This window comes from Oncorhynchus masou, chromosome 6 (assembly GCF_036934945.1).
Source record: "Oncorhynchus masou masou isolate Uvic2021 chromosome 6, UVic_Omas_1.1, whole genome shotgun sequence".
NCBI classification, from domain to species: Eukaryota; Metazoa; Chordata; class Actinopteri; order Salmoniformes; family Salmonidae; genus Oncorhynchus; species Oncorhynchus masou.
The window spans coordinates 64,787,561-64,802,740 of NC_088217.1; the positions used below are offsets into that span (position 1 = coordinate 64,787,561).

General features: G+C 40.2%; 1 protein-coding gene across 1 annotated transcript in view; it reads right to left on the bottom strand.

Moving 5' to 3' along the window:
• Window positions 1-14,840, bottom strand: part of cckbra (cholecystokinin B receptor a) — a 51,267-nt gene extending 36,427 nt beyond the window's left edge. Inside the window, exons 1-2 of the mRNA XM_064967978.1 lie at window positions 14,669-14,840; window positions 6,145-6,393 (exon numbers count right to left, since the gene is read on the bottom strand). Coding sequence (XP_064824050.1) covers window positions 6,145-6,393; window positions 14,669-14,840 — 421 coding nt within the window. The remainder of the gene's footprint in view (window positions 1-6,144; window positions 6,394-14,668) is intronic.
• Between the last annotated feature and the right edge of the window lie 340 nt (window positions 14,841-15,180).

Below are 15,180 nucleotides of genomic sequence, written 5' to 3' on the forward strand. Positions count from 1 at the left end.
AGCTGTCTTTTTCACCAGGGCCTCGGCAGGCATCCTATTGGAAGTTTAATGTAAAGCCCTTACAAGATGTCACTTTTTGCTCAGGTTTCCAGACTTTTTGGGAATGGTGGTGGCAGCGAAGAGAAGAGTATGAGTCTGAGTCAATGGTGGGATCCGGCTTTTCTGTCAACAGTATACAGCTCTTGCATCCTCAGAGGCTAGGATAATTTTAGGGGAACTCAAACGTAGTATTAGTGAGATGGAGATTGAGCTGGTGGGGCAAGGCAATATAAGCTTCCAGGATAATTTAGCTGAATTAAGTAGGGACCTAGGCAGGTTTTTTCAGGTTAAAGCAAAGGGAGCACTTGTAAGAGCTAGGTTCTCCAAGCTCAAGGAGATGGATGCTCCCAGCTCCTTCTTCTTTGGTTTGGAAAGACAGAGTGGTGAAGCCAAGGGTATGCATTGTCTACGGCTTTCGGATGGGTGGGTAACCTCTGTGGTGGGGGAGATACGGGAGCGGACTGTGGAGTTTTATACTGAGTTGTATGGGGCAGAACTGTGTGATCCTATATGTGTTCAGGTTTTGTTTGCAGAACTCCCTAAGCTCTATCTGGCACAGAGGGATGAAATGGACATTCCCCTGTTGTCCCATGAACTGACAGAGGACATAACCCAGTGGAGTTTTATAAAACATTCGGAGGAATAATTGGATTGGATTTCTTTTGCATGTTTCGTGAGTGCATTGGGGTGGGAGAATTGCCAATGAGCTGCCGTCGGGCGGCTTTGACTCTCCTGCCCAAAAAAAGGGACTTAAATACAGTGCCTATGGCACTGCTCTGTTCAGACTACAAGATACAGTGGTTGCTCCACTAAACAGTTTGCAATTATACTGCGGGACTTAGGGGTAATTTGTGGTTTAGTATGGTACCCTGCGTCACTACTTCATTGCTCCAGACCAGCGAAAGGGGGAGTTAGAGCTCTGATTATGCTTTTGGGTCCCAAGGCACTACTGTGTCGCTGTAGTACTGCACCCTACTCCCGACCAGTCTCGTTGTACAGCATCTTAGTGGTGCCGTGGTCTAAGACACTTTACCACAATGCAAGCAGTGTTGCTACAGATGCTGGTTCATACCCATGCTGGCCTTGACTGGGAGATCAATGAGATTACTGTAGGTTTTTGGTTTCTCTCCCTCTAAAAACAGAAATAAATTATTCTAAACAACAAAATGGATTTATTTACAAGAATGGCCTTCTTCCTCACTCATTTTAAGTTATTTGAAAATGAAATCTTCTCCAAAATATTGTTTTTATTAACTTCTTCGATATAGGGGGCGCTCTTTTAATTTTTGGATAAAAAAAACGTTCCCGTTTTAACCTCTTGAAACTCTAGGGGCGCTATATCATTTTTGGATAAAAAGACGTGCCCGTTTTAAGCGCAATATTTTGTCACAAAAAGATGCTCGACTATGCATATAATTGGTAGCTTTGGAAAGAAAACACTCTGACGTTTCCAGAACTGCAAAGATATTTTCTGTGCGTGCCCTAGAACGTGAGCTACAGGCAAAACCAAGATGAAACGGCATCCAGGAAATGAGCAGGATTTTTGAGGCTCCGTTTTCCATTGTCTCCTTATATGGCTGTGAATGCGAGAGGAATGAGTCTGCCCTTTCTGTCGTTTCCCCAAGGTGTCTGCAGCATTGTGACGTATTTGTAGGCATATCATTGGAAGATTGACCATAAGAGACCACATTTACCCGGTGTCCGCCCGGTGTCCTGCGCCGAAATTGGTGCGCAAACCTCAGCTGCAAGTATTTTTCCATGGAATTCAGAGAAGAAAGCAGGCTTCCACGAACGATATATCAATGAAGAGATATGTGAAAAAACACCTTGAGGATTGATTCCAAACAACGTTTGCCATGTTTCGGTCGATATTATGGAGTCAATTCGGAAAAAGTTTGACGTTGTTGGTGACTGAATTTTCGGTTCGTTTCGGTAGCCAAATGTGATGTACAAAACGGAGCGATTTCTCCTACACAAAGATGCTTTCAGGAAAAACTGAACATTTGCTATGTTACTGAGAGTCTCCTCATTGAAAACATCCGAAGCTCTTCAAAGGTAAATGATTTTATTTATTTGGTCTGGTTTTTGTGAAAATGTTGCGTGCTAAATGCTACTCAAAATGCTAAGCTAGCTTAGCATACTCTTACACAAATTAGTGAATAGCGATGGTTCAAAAGTATATTTTGAAAATCTGAGATGACAGTGTTGTTAAGAAAAGGCTAAGCTTTAGAGCAGGCGCATTATTTTCATTTTATTTGCGATTTTCAGAAATCGTTAATGTTACATTATGCTAATGAGCTTGAGGCTATAACTGTATACAGGTTTTTTTCCATAGCCAAACGTGAACAAAACGGAGCGATTTGTCCTACACAAATAATATTTTTTTGAAAAACTGAACATTTGCTATCTAACTGAGAGTCTCCTCATTGAAAACATCTGAAGTTCTTCAAAGGTAAATGATTTTATTTGAATTATTTTCTTGTTTTTGTGAAAATGTTGCTGGCTGAATTCTAGGCTTATAGCTATGTTAGCAATCAATACTCTTACACAAATGCTTGTTTAGCTATGGTTGAAAAGCATATTTTGAAAATCTGAGATGACAGTGTTGTTAACAAAATTCTAAGCTTGAGAGCAAATATATTTATTTCATTTCATTTGCGATTTTCGTGAATAGTTAACGTTGCGTTATGCTAATAAGCTTGAGGCTATAAATAGAATCCCGGATCCGGGATTGCGCGACGCAACAGGTTAAACAAGATATTTTGTCACGAAAAGATGCTCGACTATGCATATAATTGACAGCTTTGGAAAGAAAACACTGACGTTTCCAAAACTGCAAAGATATTGTCTGTGAGTGCCACAGAACTAATGCTACAGGCAAAACCATTATGAAAGTTCATACAGGAAATGCCCCAGATTTTGAATGCGCTGTGTTCCAATGTCTCCTTATATAGCTGTGAATGCGCCAGGAATGAGCCTACACTTTCTGTCATTCCCAAGGTGTCTGCAGCATTGTGACGTATTTGTAGGCATATCATTGGAAGATTGATCATAAGAGACTACATTTACCAGGTGTCCGCTTGGTGTCCTCCGTCGAAATTATTGCGCAATCTCCAGCTGCGTGCACTTTTCCATTTGGTTCAGAGGAGAAAGGCAACTGCCACGAATGATTTATCATCGAATAGATATGTGAAAAACACCTTGAGGATTGATTCTAAACAACCTTTGCCATGTTTCCATATTACGGCGTTAATTTGGAAAAAAGTTTGGCGTTGTAATGACTAAATTTTCGTTTTTTTTTTCTTAGCCAAACGTGATGAACAAAACGGAGCGATTTCTCCTACACAAATAATCTTTTTGGAAAAACTGAACATTTGCTATCTAACTGAGAGTCTCCTCATTGAAAACATCCGAAGTTCTTCAAAGATAAATTATTTTATTTGAATGCTTTTCTTGTTTTTGTGAAAATGTTGCCTGCTGAATGCTAGGCTTAATGCTATGCTAGCTATCAATACTCTTACACAAATGCTTTTGTAGCTATGGTTGAAAAGCATATTTTGAAAATCTGAGATGACAGTGTTGTTAACAAAAGGCTAAGCTTGTGAGCCAATATATTTATTTCATTTCATTTGCGATTTTCATGAATAGTTAACGTTGCGTTATGCTAATGAGCTTGAGGCTATGATTACGCTCCTGGATACGGGATTGCTCGACGCTAGAGGTTACACAAATCGATTATTAGAATGACAAAAAAGCCCCTGGGATATTCTCACAGATATATTATTAACCCTGTTATTAGCAGGACAATATATATTGGTCATATTGGTCATGGCTCCTGAGTGGTGCACAATGGGATTGGCTTGCAGTTCTCCAGCTGTATCCACTGAAATATCGGTGCGCACGCGAGGTTCAAGGCACGAGGGTAGGGGGCACCGGATGGGCCGTAGAGCTGAACACAGAAGATGGACCTAGCCCATGGGGAAGGGAGGAGGAGGAAGCGGTGAGGGAGGAGGGGGAGGGACCCCCACCACACCCCACCCCAATGGGTAGCCCAGAGCAACACTTTAAGGGGCATTGCACTAACAAATGGCACTGACTAGGAAAACGTTCCCGCTGTTATTAGTGCTATTCTGCACGTTGAAACTAAAACAATGTAACTAATAATGGCGCAAAAAACTTCCCTTAGTTATGAATTCGGAGGGCAGGTATTATTAAATATTAAAGCATTTGACCTCTCACTAAAGGTGTCACTCAAACGTTATCCTTATATCCGAACTAGATTTAAGAAAAATTACATGCAAAGCACACATTTGTAAATCCCAAACTCTAAAAGTAATTGGAAAGGTAGATGCAAATGATTTGTGACATTGTGGTTACAATGAAGACTGTAAACAATATGCTGTGTTTTTATTTACAGTAGTGATGGACAGATGGTGACATTTTGAAAACAGGTTTTCAAACACTTGTAGCGAGATTAGCAGGACAATAGACATTTATAGCCCGGCTACTATAGGTGTGAAATCAGAAAAGCAATCAAATTAATCATTTACCTTTGATTATCTTCGGATGTTTTCACTAAGGAGACTCCCAGTTACACAACAAATGTTCCTTTTGTTCCATAAAGATTATTTTTATATCCAAAATACCGGTGTTTGTTTGCGGTCATGACAACGCAGACAAAAATTCCAAATAGTTTCCATAATGTCCACAAAAACATGTCAAACGGTTTTTATAATCAATCCTCAGGTTGTTTTTAAAATATATAATCGATAATATATCAACCGTAAATGTCTTTCACAGTAGGAGAGGGAAAAGTAATACCTATCCAAAGTCTGTTGCGCGAGCAAAACTCACGTGACCACTTGATGTGATGTTATTGTTCTGGCTCATTTTTCAAAATAAAAGCCTGAAACTATGTCTGAAGACTGTTGACACCTTGAGGAAGCGATAGGAAAAGGAATCTGGTTCATATCCCTTTAAATCCAGCAAAGGGAGGCTATGGAACATGGAGTTTTCAAAACAGAAACTACTTCCTGTTTTGATTTTCCTCAGGGTTTCGCCTGCAATATCAGTTCTGTTATACACACAGACAATATTTTGACAGTTTTGGAAACTTTAGAGTGTTTTCTATCCAATACTAATAATAATATGCATATATTAGCAACTGAGACTGAGGAGCTGGCCGTTTACAATGGGCACCTTTTCATCCAAGCTACTCAATACTGCCCCTGCAGCCATAAAAAGTTCAAATATACGATTGAATATTAAACTATTTGTGAGAAGGTGTAATGTCATGTTGGCCTTCTAAACAAGATACTTTTAACTAGTCAGTGGCCACACCCTCGTGAGCCATTACATCGGCGTCATGGACCGCCCCTTTCTCAGAAGTGTATAAAACCCACTCCTGACGAAACTTACATTAGACCAGTCCACATGCAGCTGTGGCTACATGGCTGACAAATGGTTTAAAGCTACAAGTCCAGAAAACCAGACCGCGTGTTGTGTTGGCTACACGGTTAGAAATTGTTGAGACTATCAATCACTACAGAATAAGAGGAATCCTAAACATAGAATTACTGGTCTGCAGCTAGAAATGACATAAACCTAGGATGAGAATACTGACATCTACCGAAACATCTATTCTAAGAACATGGTACGCCTGACGTATCCATTATGAACACAACCCAAGAATTTCTGTTGATTGACTCTTCAGCAGACGGACCAGCGATTTCATCAGAGAAAGACAACAAGACAAACAAATGTATATATGTACATTGCAATTTCTTTGAGAATGAGCGGCCGTTCATGTGCAAAGGATTAGCATTTCAATTAATATAATTATCAACTGTGCGTAGTGAATCCATTTTGTCTTTCCTGCTCTTTTATCTGTCCCCACCCCTTTCCATTGTCTACCAAGCCATCATACCGGTTTAGCACACTAGGGACATATCAATATATTGTGTAGTAACCAATATCTACTGTTCGTTTGTTACGTATGTACGTATGTCACATATATTAGTTAGTTAGTAAATAAATAATTAAACCAATTTGTATATTGCTGGTTCGACTGCTTTGCAGACTGTCTGGAGATGCCCACAATCTTACCCATGAAGTAGGTGACCATTTTACACATGGCGGCTCCGAAGATGAAGTCCTCCAGCAGGTTTGGGATGAGTGTGAAGGGCATGCAGAAGATAGCCAACATCAGGTCACTGACCGCCAGCGACAGCAAGAAGGAGTTAGTGACCGTGCGCATGCGCTTATTGACCGTCAGGACCACAATGATCAGAAGGTTGCCAAAGACGCTGAGCAGGAAGATGAGAGAGTAGAGCAGGATGCGCACCGAGTCCATCTCTGAGAGAGAGAGAGAGAGAGAGGCAGATGACAATGATCACATATTAAAACATCAGTAAAAGTCGGAAGTTTACATACACTTATGGCGGAGTCATTAAAACGTATTTTTCAACCACTCCACACATTCATTGTTAACAAACTATAGTTTTGGCAAGTCGGATAAGGCATCTACTTTGTGCATGACAAGTCATTTTTCCAACAACTGTTTAGAGACAGATTTTTTCACTTATAAGTCGCTGTATCACTATTCCAGTGGGTCAGAAGTTTACAAACACTAAGTTGACAGTGCCTTTAAATAGCTTGGAACATTCCAGAAAATGATGTCATGGCTTTAGAAGCTTCTGTCGATGTATTTCAAAGCCTACCTTCAAACTGAGTGCCTCTTTGCTTGACATAATGAGAAAATCAAAAGAAATCAGCAAAGACCTCAGAAAAAAATATAGACCTCCACAAGTCTGGTTCATCCTTGGGAGCAATTTCCAAATGCCTGAAAGTACCACGTTCATCTGTACAAACAATAGTATGCAAGCATAAACACCATGGGACCACGCAGCCGTCATACCGCTCAGGAAGGTTCGTTCTCCTAGAGATGAACGTACTTTGGTGCGAAAAGTGCAAATCAATCCCAGAACAACAGCAAAGGACCAAGATGCTGGAGAAAACAGGTACAAAAGTATCTACATCCACATAACCTGAAAGGTTGCTCATCAAGGAAGACGCCACTGTTCCAAAACCGCCATAAATTAGCCAGACTGCGGTTTGCAACTGCACATGCGGACAAAGATAGTACTTTTCTGAGAAATATCCTCTGGTCTGATGAAACAAAAATAGAACTGTTTGGCCATAATGACCATTGTTATGTTTGGAGGAAAAAGCTGGACGCTTGCAAGCCGAAGAACACCATGCCAACCGTGAAGCACGGGGGTGACAGCATCATGTTGTGGGGGTGCTTTGCTGCAGGAGGGACTGGTGCAGTTCACAAAATAGATGGCATAATGAGGCAAGAAAATTATTGGATTTATTGAAACAACATCAAGACATCAGTCAGGAAGTTAAAGCTTGGTCGCAAATGGGTTTTCCAAAAGGACAATGACCCCAAGCATACTTCCAAGGTTGTGGCAAAATGGCTTAAGGACAACAAAGTCAACGTATTGGAGTGGCCATCACAAAGCCCTGACACTAATCCTATAGAAAATCTGTGGGCAGAACTGAAAAAGCGTGTGCGCGCAAAGTGGCCTACAAACTTGACTCATCTACACCAGCTTTCTCAGGAGGAATGGGCCAAAATTCACCCAACTTATTGTGGGAACCTTGTGGAAGGTTACCCAAAACATTTGACCTAAGTTGAACAATTTAAAGGCAATGCTACCAAATACTATTTGAGTGTGTGTGAACTTCTGACCCACTGGGAATGTCATAAAAGAAATAAAAGCTGAAATAAATCATTCTTTCTAGTATTATTCTGACATTTCACATTCATAAAATAGAATGGTGATCCTAACTGACCTAAGACAGGGAATTTTTACTAGGATTAAATGTCAGGTTTGACTGAGTTTAAATGTATTTGGCTGAGGTGTATGTAAACTTCCGACTTAAACTGTACAGTCGTTTTATTTATATTAGTTCAACAATTTTTTATGTACATTTAGTTTAGTTTCAGTTCGTTTTCAGATGCATTTGACTAGTTTTATGAATCGATTGTCAGAGTCGTGTGTATAGGTAGCAAGGAAGTCAGGCGCAGGAGAGTCAAAAACAGAGTGTAAAATGGAGTCATTTAATAAATGTCCAAGTAACATGCTCCATAACACTAACAAGAACAGACAGAAACAAACATGGGTACGAGGACCCGTCACGCACCTATACAACAAACACAACACTGACATAAAACAATCTCTGACAAAGACATGAGGGGAAACAGAGGGTTAAATTCACAACAGGTAATGAATGGAATAGAAACCAGGTGTGTGGGAAGACAAGACAAAACCAATGGAAAATGAAAAATGGATCTTTTTTTTTTTAACCTTTATTTAACCAGGCAAGTCAGTTAAGAACAAATTCTTATTTTCAATGACGGCCTGGGAACAGTGGGTTAACTGCCTGTTCAGGGGCAGAACGACAGATTTGTACCATGTCAGCTTGGGGGTTTGAACTCGCAACCTTTCGGTTATGAGTCCAATGCTCTAACCACTAGGCCGGTGACGTCGACCGCCTGAGCACCGCCCAGGACAAGGAGAGGCAACGACTTCGGCAACGACAACGACGTGGCATAGATTTATATAAAAATGGATTGGATTTACAGTATATAGAACTTTTTTAAAGCCTGAGTTACTCAAAGTGCTTTTCATAATAAGGGGGAAACTCACCTCATCCACCACCAATGTGCAACACCCACCTGGGTGATGTACGGCAACCATTTTTTGCCAGAACGCTCACCACACATCAGCTATCAGGTGGAGATGTGAGGAGTGATATATGCCGTGTAGGAATAAGGGGGGTGATTAGATGGCCATGATGGAATAGGGCAAGATTGGGAATTTAGCCATGACACTAGGATTAACACTTGCACTCTTACGATAAGTGCCATCAGATTTTGTATTACCACAGAGTCAGGACATCTGTTTAACATCCCATCCGAAAGATGGCACCTTACGCAGGGCAATGTCCCCTTGCATCTACATATCAACTGCATTAACTTTACAGGAATCCTGTAATCAAAGTTAATGAGGTTTTGACTGCAGTGGACTGCAAGCTTCTGCAGTTGCCCTTCAGCAACTTCATCCTGCAGGTTTTGTCTGCATTGTGGGAGGCTCTATTGTCAAAAAATAATTAGGGTGTTTTTGTTAGACTGAAACAGGATTTGTATGTACAACAGTGGATATACAAATACATGTGATATTTGAGGCTCTTTCTCTCTCAGTGATTGTACAATGTACACATATTATATTATGAATTTAGTTTGTGAGTGTGTGATATGTTTACTTCGACATTATAAAGAAAACCTTCCATAAACAATAGCAACACTGCCATGTTAATCTGAGCCATGCTGTTAGAAAACCACATTTGGGTCCGACTTTCGGCTGTCACTTCATTCCTAGACATTCATCTACAGTCTACAGCTTTATCCTTACCACTCAAACACTCCCAATATCTGCAGTGCTGCTTGTGGCAACGTCATTGCGCTGAGTCTACCTTAGAATCAGGGTTTCCCAAACTAGGGGTCGCAACCCCAAATGGGGTTGCTTGATTTGAAAATTGCGTCACGAGTAAAAATTTGCGCCTGGTAGATCCAGGGTTATGCCAGAAACCTCTGGTTGCTGCACAATGCGGTTGTAATAGCCAAATAAACTGTATGCTTTCCCAAGTCGTAGTGGGAGGACCACATACCATATCATCACGACTTAAAGTTTACTTCGATATGGTTATTATATCAATATTTACGCACAAAGGCGATTCCACAGCTAATTTGTGCATAATTAATTTTACGGACACCATACAAATCCCACCATGTCGAACAAATAAATGATCTGTCAGAATTTATAAAATTGTCCCGAAACCTAATGTTTCCATCACAGCTGTCCTGATTTTATTTTAAACCGTATGAAATTACCTGCATTAAAACTGTGGATGTTAACGTGGTTAGTGATGTTATTTTCTACACAGGATCAATCATACATTATTGCATGATTGTAATACCTTTCTAATGCATTTCATTCACTTCAAACCATACTGTCAAAAATGCTGTCAGACTGATTTTTACATGGTGGGGTGGCATTTATTAAAAAAACGGAACATAATTCATGATGGCCTTTATTTGATGTATAAAACGTTTTTTTTTTTTAAGTACTCTAAAAGTACTCTTTACTCATAGAAGTAAAGTTGCCTGGAAGATTATTTTGTGTTGCCACACCGGCAGAACCTTCCAGTTGAAAAAGGTTTCTCCAGGAACACCTCTGAAAAGGGTATTTAAGGAACCCTCTGTGTAAACGTTCAAACCGGAACCCTTTGTGATGGGAGGAGTTCAATTTTGAACTGTTTTAATATAGGAGGTGGCAGCCTATCGGATTAGAGGTGTGGCTTTCAGATAGTTATGTTTGGTCCCCTGTTGGCGTAAATGTCATTCCTGTACACTGCAAAAAAAAATGTTTTCCTTGAAAATGTATGCAATTATATATGCTAATATAATAGTAACATTGCTGATTACATTCAGTATTAAAGTGGTAACTAATCTAACTATGGGATTTGCATAGGCTTCTGAGGAACTCATAAACCTCTGTTAGCCTCATTGATGCTACAAAACTGTCAGTGTTAAACCTTGATGACAATACAGCAGAAAAGTTTAACAGAAATGACATCTACTCTCAAAAAGATATATTAAAGCCACGCCCCTAATAAGCTAAGCCTCCATTCCATGGTTCCTCCAGGAACCTGTTACTACATTGAACCATTAAAGGTTCCTCCAAGAAACCGTCAACTAGCTGAAGGTGCAAATATGAAGCATTGAACAGCCATTGTTCCTTGAGGAACTCTAGGGGTTCCTTGATAATCTCAAGGGTTCCTTGAGTCAGTCCTTATTCTAAGAGTGCAGACTCAGCGAAATTACTTTGCCATGAGCAGCACCACCACAGATATTGAGATGAGCGAGATGCAAGACTTCGCTCTCACACAGTATCTCCACAAATGCATGGGTTCGCTTCACACCATTACAGCATGATAGCCACAGGACCAAAACAGTGGAGTGAAGTGAAGTTTAGCCTCGCAGTTTAAATATTTTATTTCAGTTTGATGTTTTTTTCAGGATTAGTTTTTGTTTTAGTTTCAGTTTATTGTAATAACCTTGGATGGAAGGGACAGTTACTGTCAGGCCATAAATTGGTCTGTCTCTGAGACAGCCGAGTCAGCTGAAAACATTTTAGCCATGGAGTCTGCAGATGAAGTCTACAATATAAGAAAAGAATGTCAGGGCTGTATGTGTGTGTGTGTGTGTGTGTGTGTGTATGTGTGTGTGTGCTTGTCTGCGTGCGTGTGTGTCCATGCGTGCATATGCTTGTATGTAAGGGGGGCTTGTGTCGTATCTATGAGTGCAGTTCTATACCTTTTCCCCATAATTTTGGTCCATACCGCTCCTATTTTGAGGAAAGGTATCTCCACAGGATTTCATTTTTTTCTATATTTGATTATTTACACAACTTTGTCTGGAGATAGTTAAGTTGAAAATATATGAACTTTAATAGTGATGCTCTGTGGAAAATGCAATTTCAGCATATTGAGCCATAAAAGTGATGCACCAGTGGAGTGTGAAATATATAGAATTATATAGACTTTGATTTAATTTCCTCCTCTACTATAGTAAAAACCTAGGAGAGAACAGCGAATCGCCTGGAACCACAAGGTCTGTTTCAGTCTGATAATAGACGCCTAGTCTACTAAGTATGCACCAGACACAGCCAGCCGTGAGGAGTTTCTCAACTATTGTAATGTTCAGTGGTGCATGACAAGCAGCGGCAAAAACGGATTTGTTCTTATTGTCACTCAAAGAGAGTCGAGCATATAACAATTGCTTGTTTTTTTATTCTTGTAGATCATAATAAGCTTGAATATGAATTAAAGATGCCTCATTTAAATTAAATATTACCAAATATAAAATTGAAGGATATCATATTTAATTGAATAATATAATGTGAATGTGTTGAGATCGATGTGATTGGGGTATCAATAGAAATCACTCCAGCCAGGTGACCGAAAACAGTTTGAGATTCTCCAAAGTAACCACCTGTCATGCATAGGTGTAATAGGTGGCAGGGAAGTCAGGCGCAGGAGAGTCAAACTGAGTGTAAAATGGTGTATTTTAATAAAGTTCCACGAGTATGCTCCATAACTATAAATGTACAAACAAACCAAAGATGGGTACGAGGACCCGACGCGCACCTATACAACAATCACACTATACTGACAATAAAACAATCTCTGACAAAGACATGAGGGGAAACAGAGGGTTAAATACACAACAGGTAATGAATGGGATTGAAACAGGTGTGTGGGAAGACAAGACAAAACCAATGGAAAATGAAAAAAGGATCAATGATGGCTAGAAGACCGGTGACGCTGAACGCCGAGCACCGCCCGAACAAGGAGAGGCAACGACTTCGGCAGAAGTCGTGACACCACCCTTTGCCTTGATGACAGCTTTGCACACTCTTGGCATTCTCTCAACCAAATTCATGAGGTAGTCATCTGAAATGCATTTCAAATAAACAGGTGTGCCTTGTTCAAAGTTAATTTGTGGAATTTCTTTCCTTCTTAATGCGTTTTAGCCAGTTGTGACAGGCAGGAGTGGTATACAGAAGATAGCCCTATTTGTATGCAGAAGATAGTTCTATTTGGTAAAAGTCCATATTATGGTAAGAACAGCTCAAATAAGCAAAAAGACAACGACAGTCCATCATTACTTTAAGACATGAAGGTCAGTCAAATTTCCAAGAACTTCAAGTGCGGTTGCAAAAACCACCAAGCGCTATGATGAAAGAGGCTCTCATGAGGACCGCCACAGGAAACGAGGACCGAGAGTTATCTCCGCTGAAGAGGATAAGTTCATTAGAGTTACCAGCCTCAGAAATTGCAGCCCAAATAAATGCTTCACAGAGTTCAAGTTATAGACACATCTCAACATCAATTGTTCAGAGTAGAGTCCATGAATCAGGCCTTCATGGTCGAATTACTGCAAAGAAACAACTACTACAGGACACCAATAAGAAGAAGAGACTTGCTTGGGCCAAGAAACACGACCAATGGACATTAGATCAGCGGAAATCTGATGAGTCCAAATTTGAGATTTTTGGTTCCGACCGCTGTGTCTTTGTGAGACGCAGAGTAGGTGAACAGATGATCTCTGCATGTGTGATTTCCACCTTGAAGCATAGAGGAGGAGGTGTGATGGTGTAGTGGTGCTTTGCTGGTGACACCGTCTACAAGTTTTTTTAGAATTCAAGGCACACTTAACCAGCATGGCTACCACAGCATTCTGCAGCGATATGCCATCCCATCTGGTTTGCGCTTAGAGGGACTATAATTTAATTTTCAACAGGACAATTACCCAACACACCTCCAGGCTGTGTAAGGGCTCTTTGACCAAGAGTGATGGAGTGCTACATCAGATGACCTGGCCTCCACAATCACCCGACCTCAACCCTACTGGGATGGTTTGGGATGAGTTGGACGGCAGAGTGAACGAAAAGCAGCCACCAAGAGCTCAGAGTATGTGGGAACTTCAAGACTGTTGGAAAAGCATTCCAGGGGAAGCCAAGAATGTGCAATGCTGTCTTCAAGGCAAAGGGTGGCTACTTTGAATAATCTCAAAAATATGTTTATATAACACTTTTGGTTACTGCATGATTGAATATGTGTTATTTAATAGTTTTGATTATTCACTATCATTCTACAATGTAGAAAATAGTACAAATAAAGAAAAACCCTTGTATGTGTAGGTGTGTTCAAACCTTTTGCCTGGTACTGTATATTAACTTTTTTTGTGCCTAGATAAAGAACCATTACATTATGTGCACACTGAATGAGTGGTCACCAAATGTATTTTCAACACTTTCTCTGGATACCACTAGTCTTGTTCAACTAAACATTTCATCTGTTTTATCCAAAGTGTCCCCACTTGCATCACCGAATAACTAGCTTTTGTGTGGCATTGACTGGTAAGACGCTTCAGGAAGGTGTCACCTGTGCCAGCAAGGCAGAGTTTGCGCCAGGAACGGGCCGAATCGGGAGGAAGTAGTACTCTCTAAGCAAGCAGCATGACGTCCTTTACATGTGCAATGTCATTTTGTTCCAAAATTTGATTTATTTACTGGTTTTTAAGAGGCAATTACTCAAAAATGACAAAGTAAAATTAATTTGAACACACAAATCTTCAGGGGTCATTTTGCCCCAAAAGAATTCTGCCCTCATATTTCCCTTTAAAATGGGTTTGCCTTAGGATAGCCAGCATCTAGATATCTAAATCTTACAAAACTTTTTTTCTCTCAGAAAATATACATTTCCATTAAGGTGGGCATCTTCCCCCAAGTTACCCTATTGTTCAATGTGGTGTGAACAACCTGCTGCTGTGACAAACAATGCCAAATATTGAAAATGATTTTCTTCACAACCCATCATGTCATTTAATGGAGGAATTAATCTCATGTAATTAATTTAATGATAGGAAATTATTCAAGAACCTCAAAACAACAGAGATAGTTATAGAGAATCTTTAGGAATCATCCAGTATTACCTTTTTGTCGTGCGGATGGGGGTTTTGTGATGATAGACGCATTGGTACAGGTAGTATTGGTAACTTCCTTGCTCATATTTCCAGATGCGTTCATGGATGATTTGCTCTGCAGGCGTGGCAGACAGTCCAGGAATGTTGTCAAGGAAGTGTCATTCGAAGTTTGTAATGCCATGTTTTTTTTCTCTGTTCTTCAAACTATTAAAATTAATCAAATTACTTTTCATCCTTATCAGTTGTATCTCTATGAAAGAACTATAAAGTTGCAAAGTGCATCACAAAAATGCCCATGGTAGCATATCTGGTCCACGGGATTATTTCCAATTTACTCTCCTGTCGTTTCGACATAGAAACGAAACCTGTCATATATGTCAATCCACTGACAGTCTGCGGAAAGATGCAGATCCATGAGTAGAGTCACCGAGAGCACACTGGCATTACTGTTGCGTGGAGACCTGAGAGATTTTCTGGCATATAGAGAGAGGGTGTGTGTTTTTATACTGAAGGATATCTCT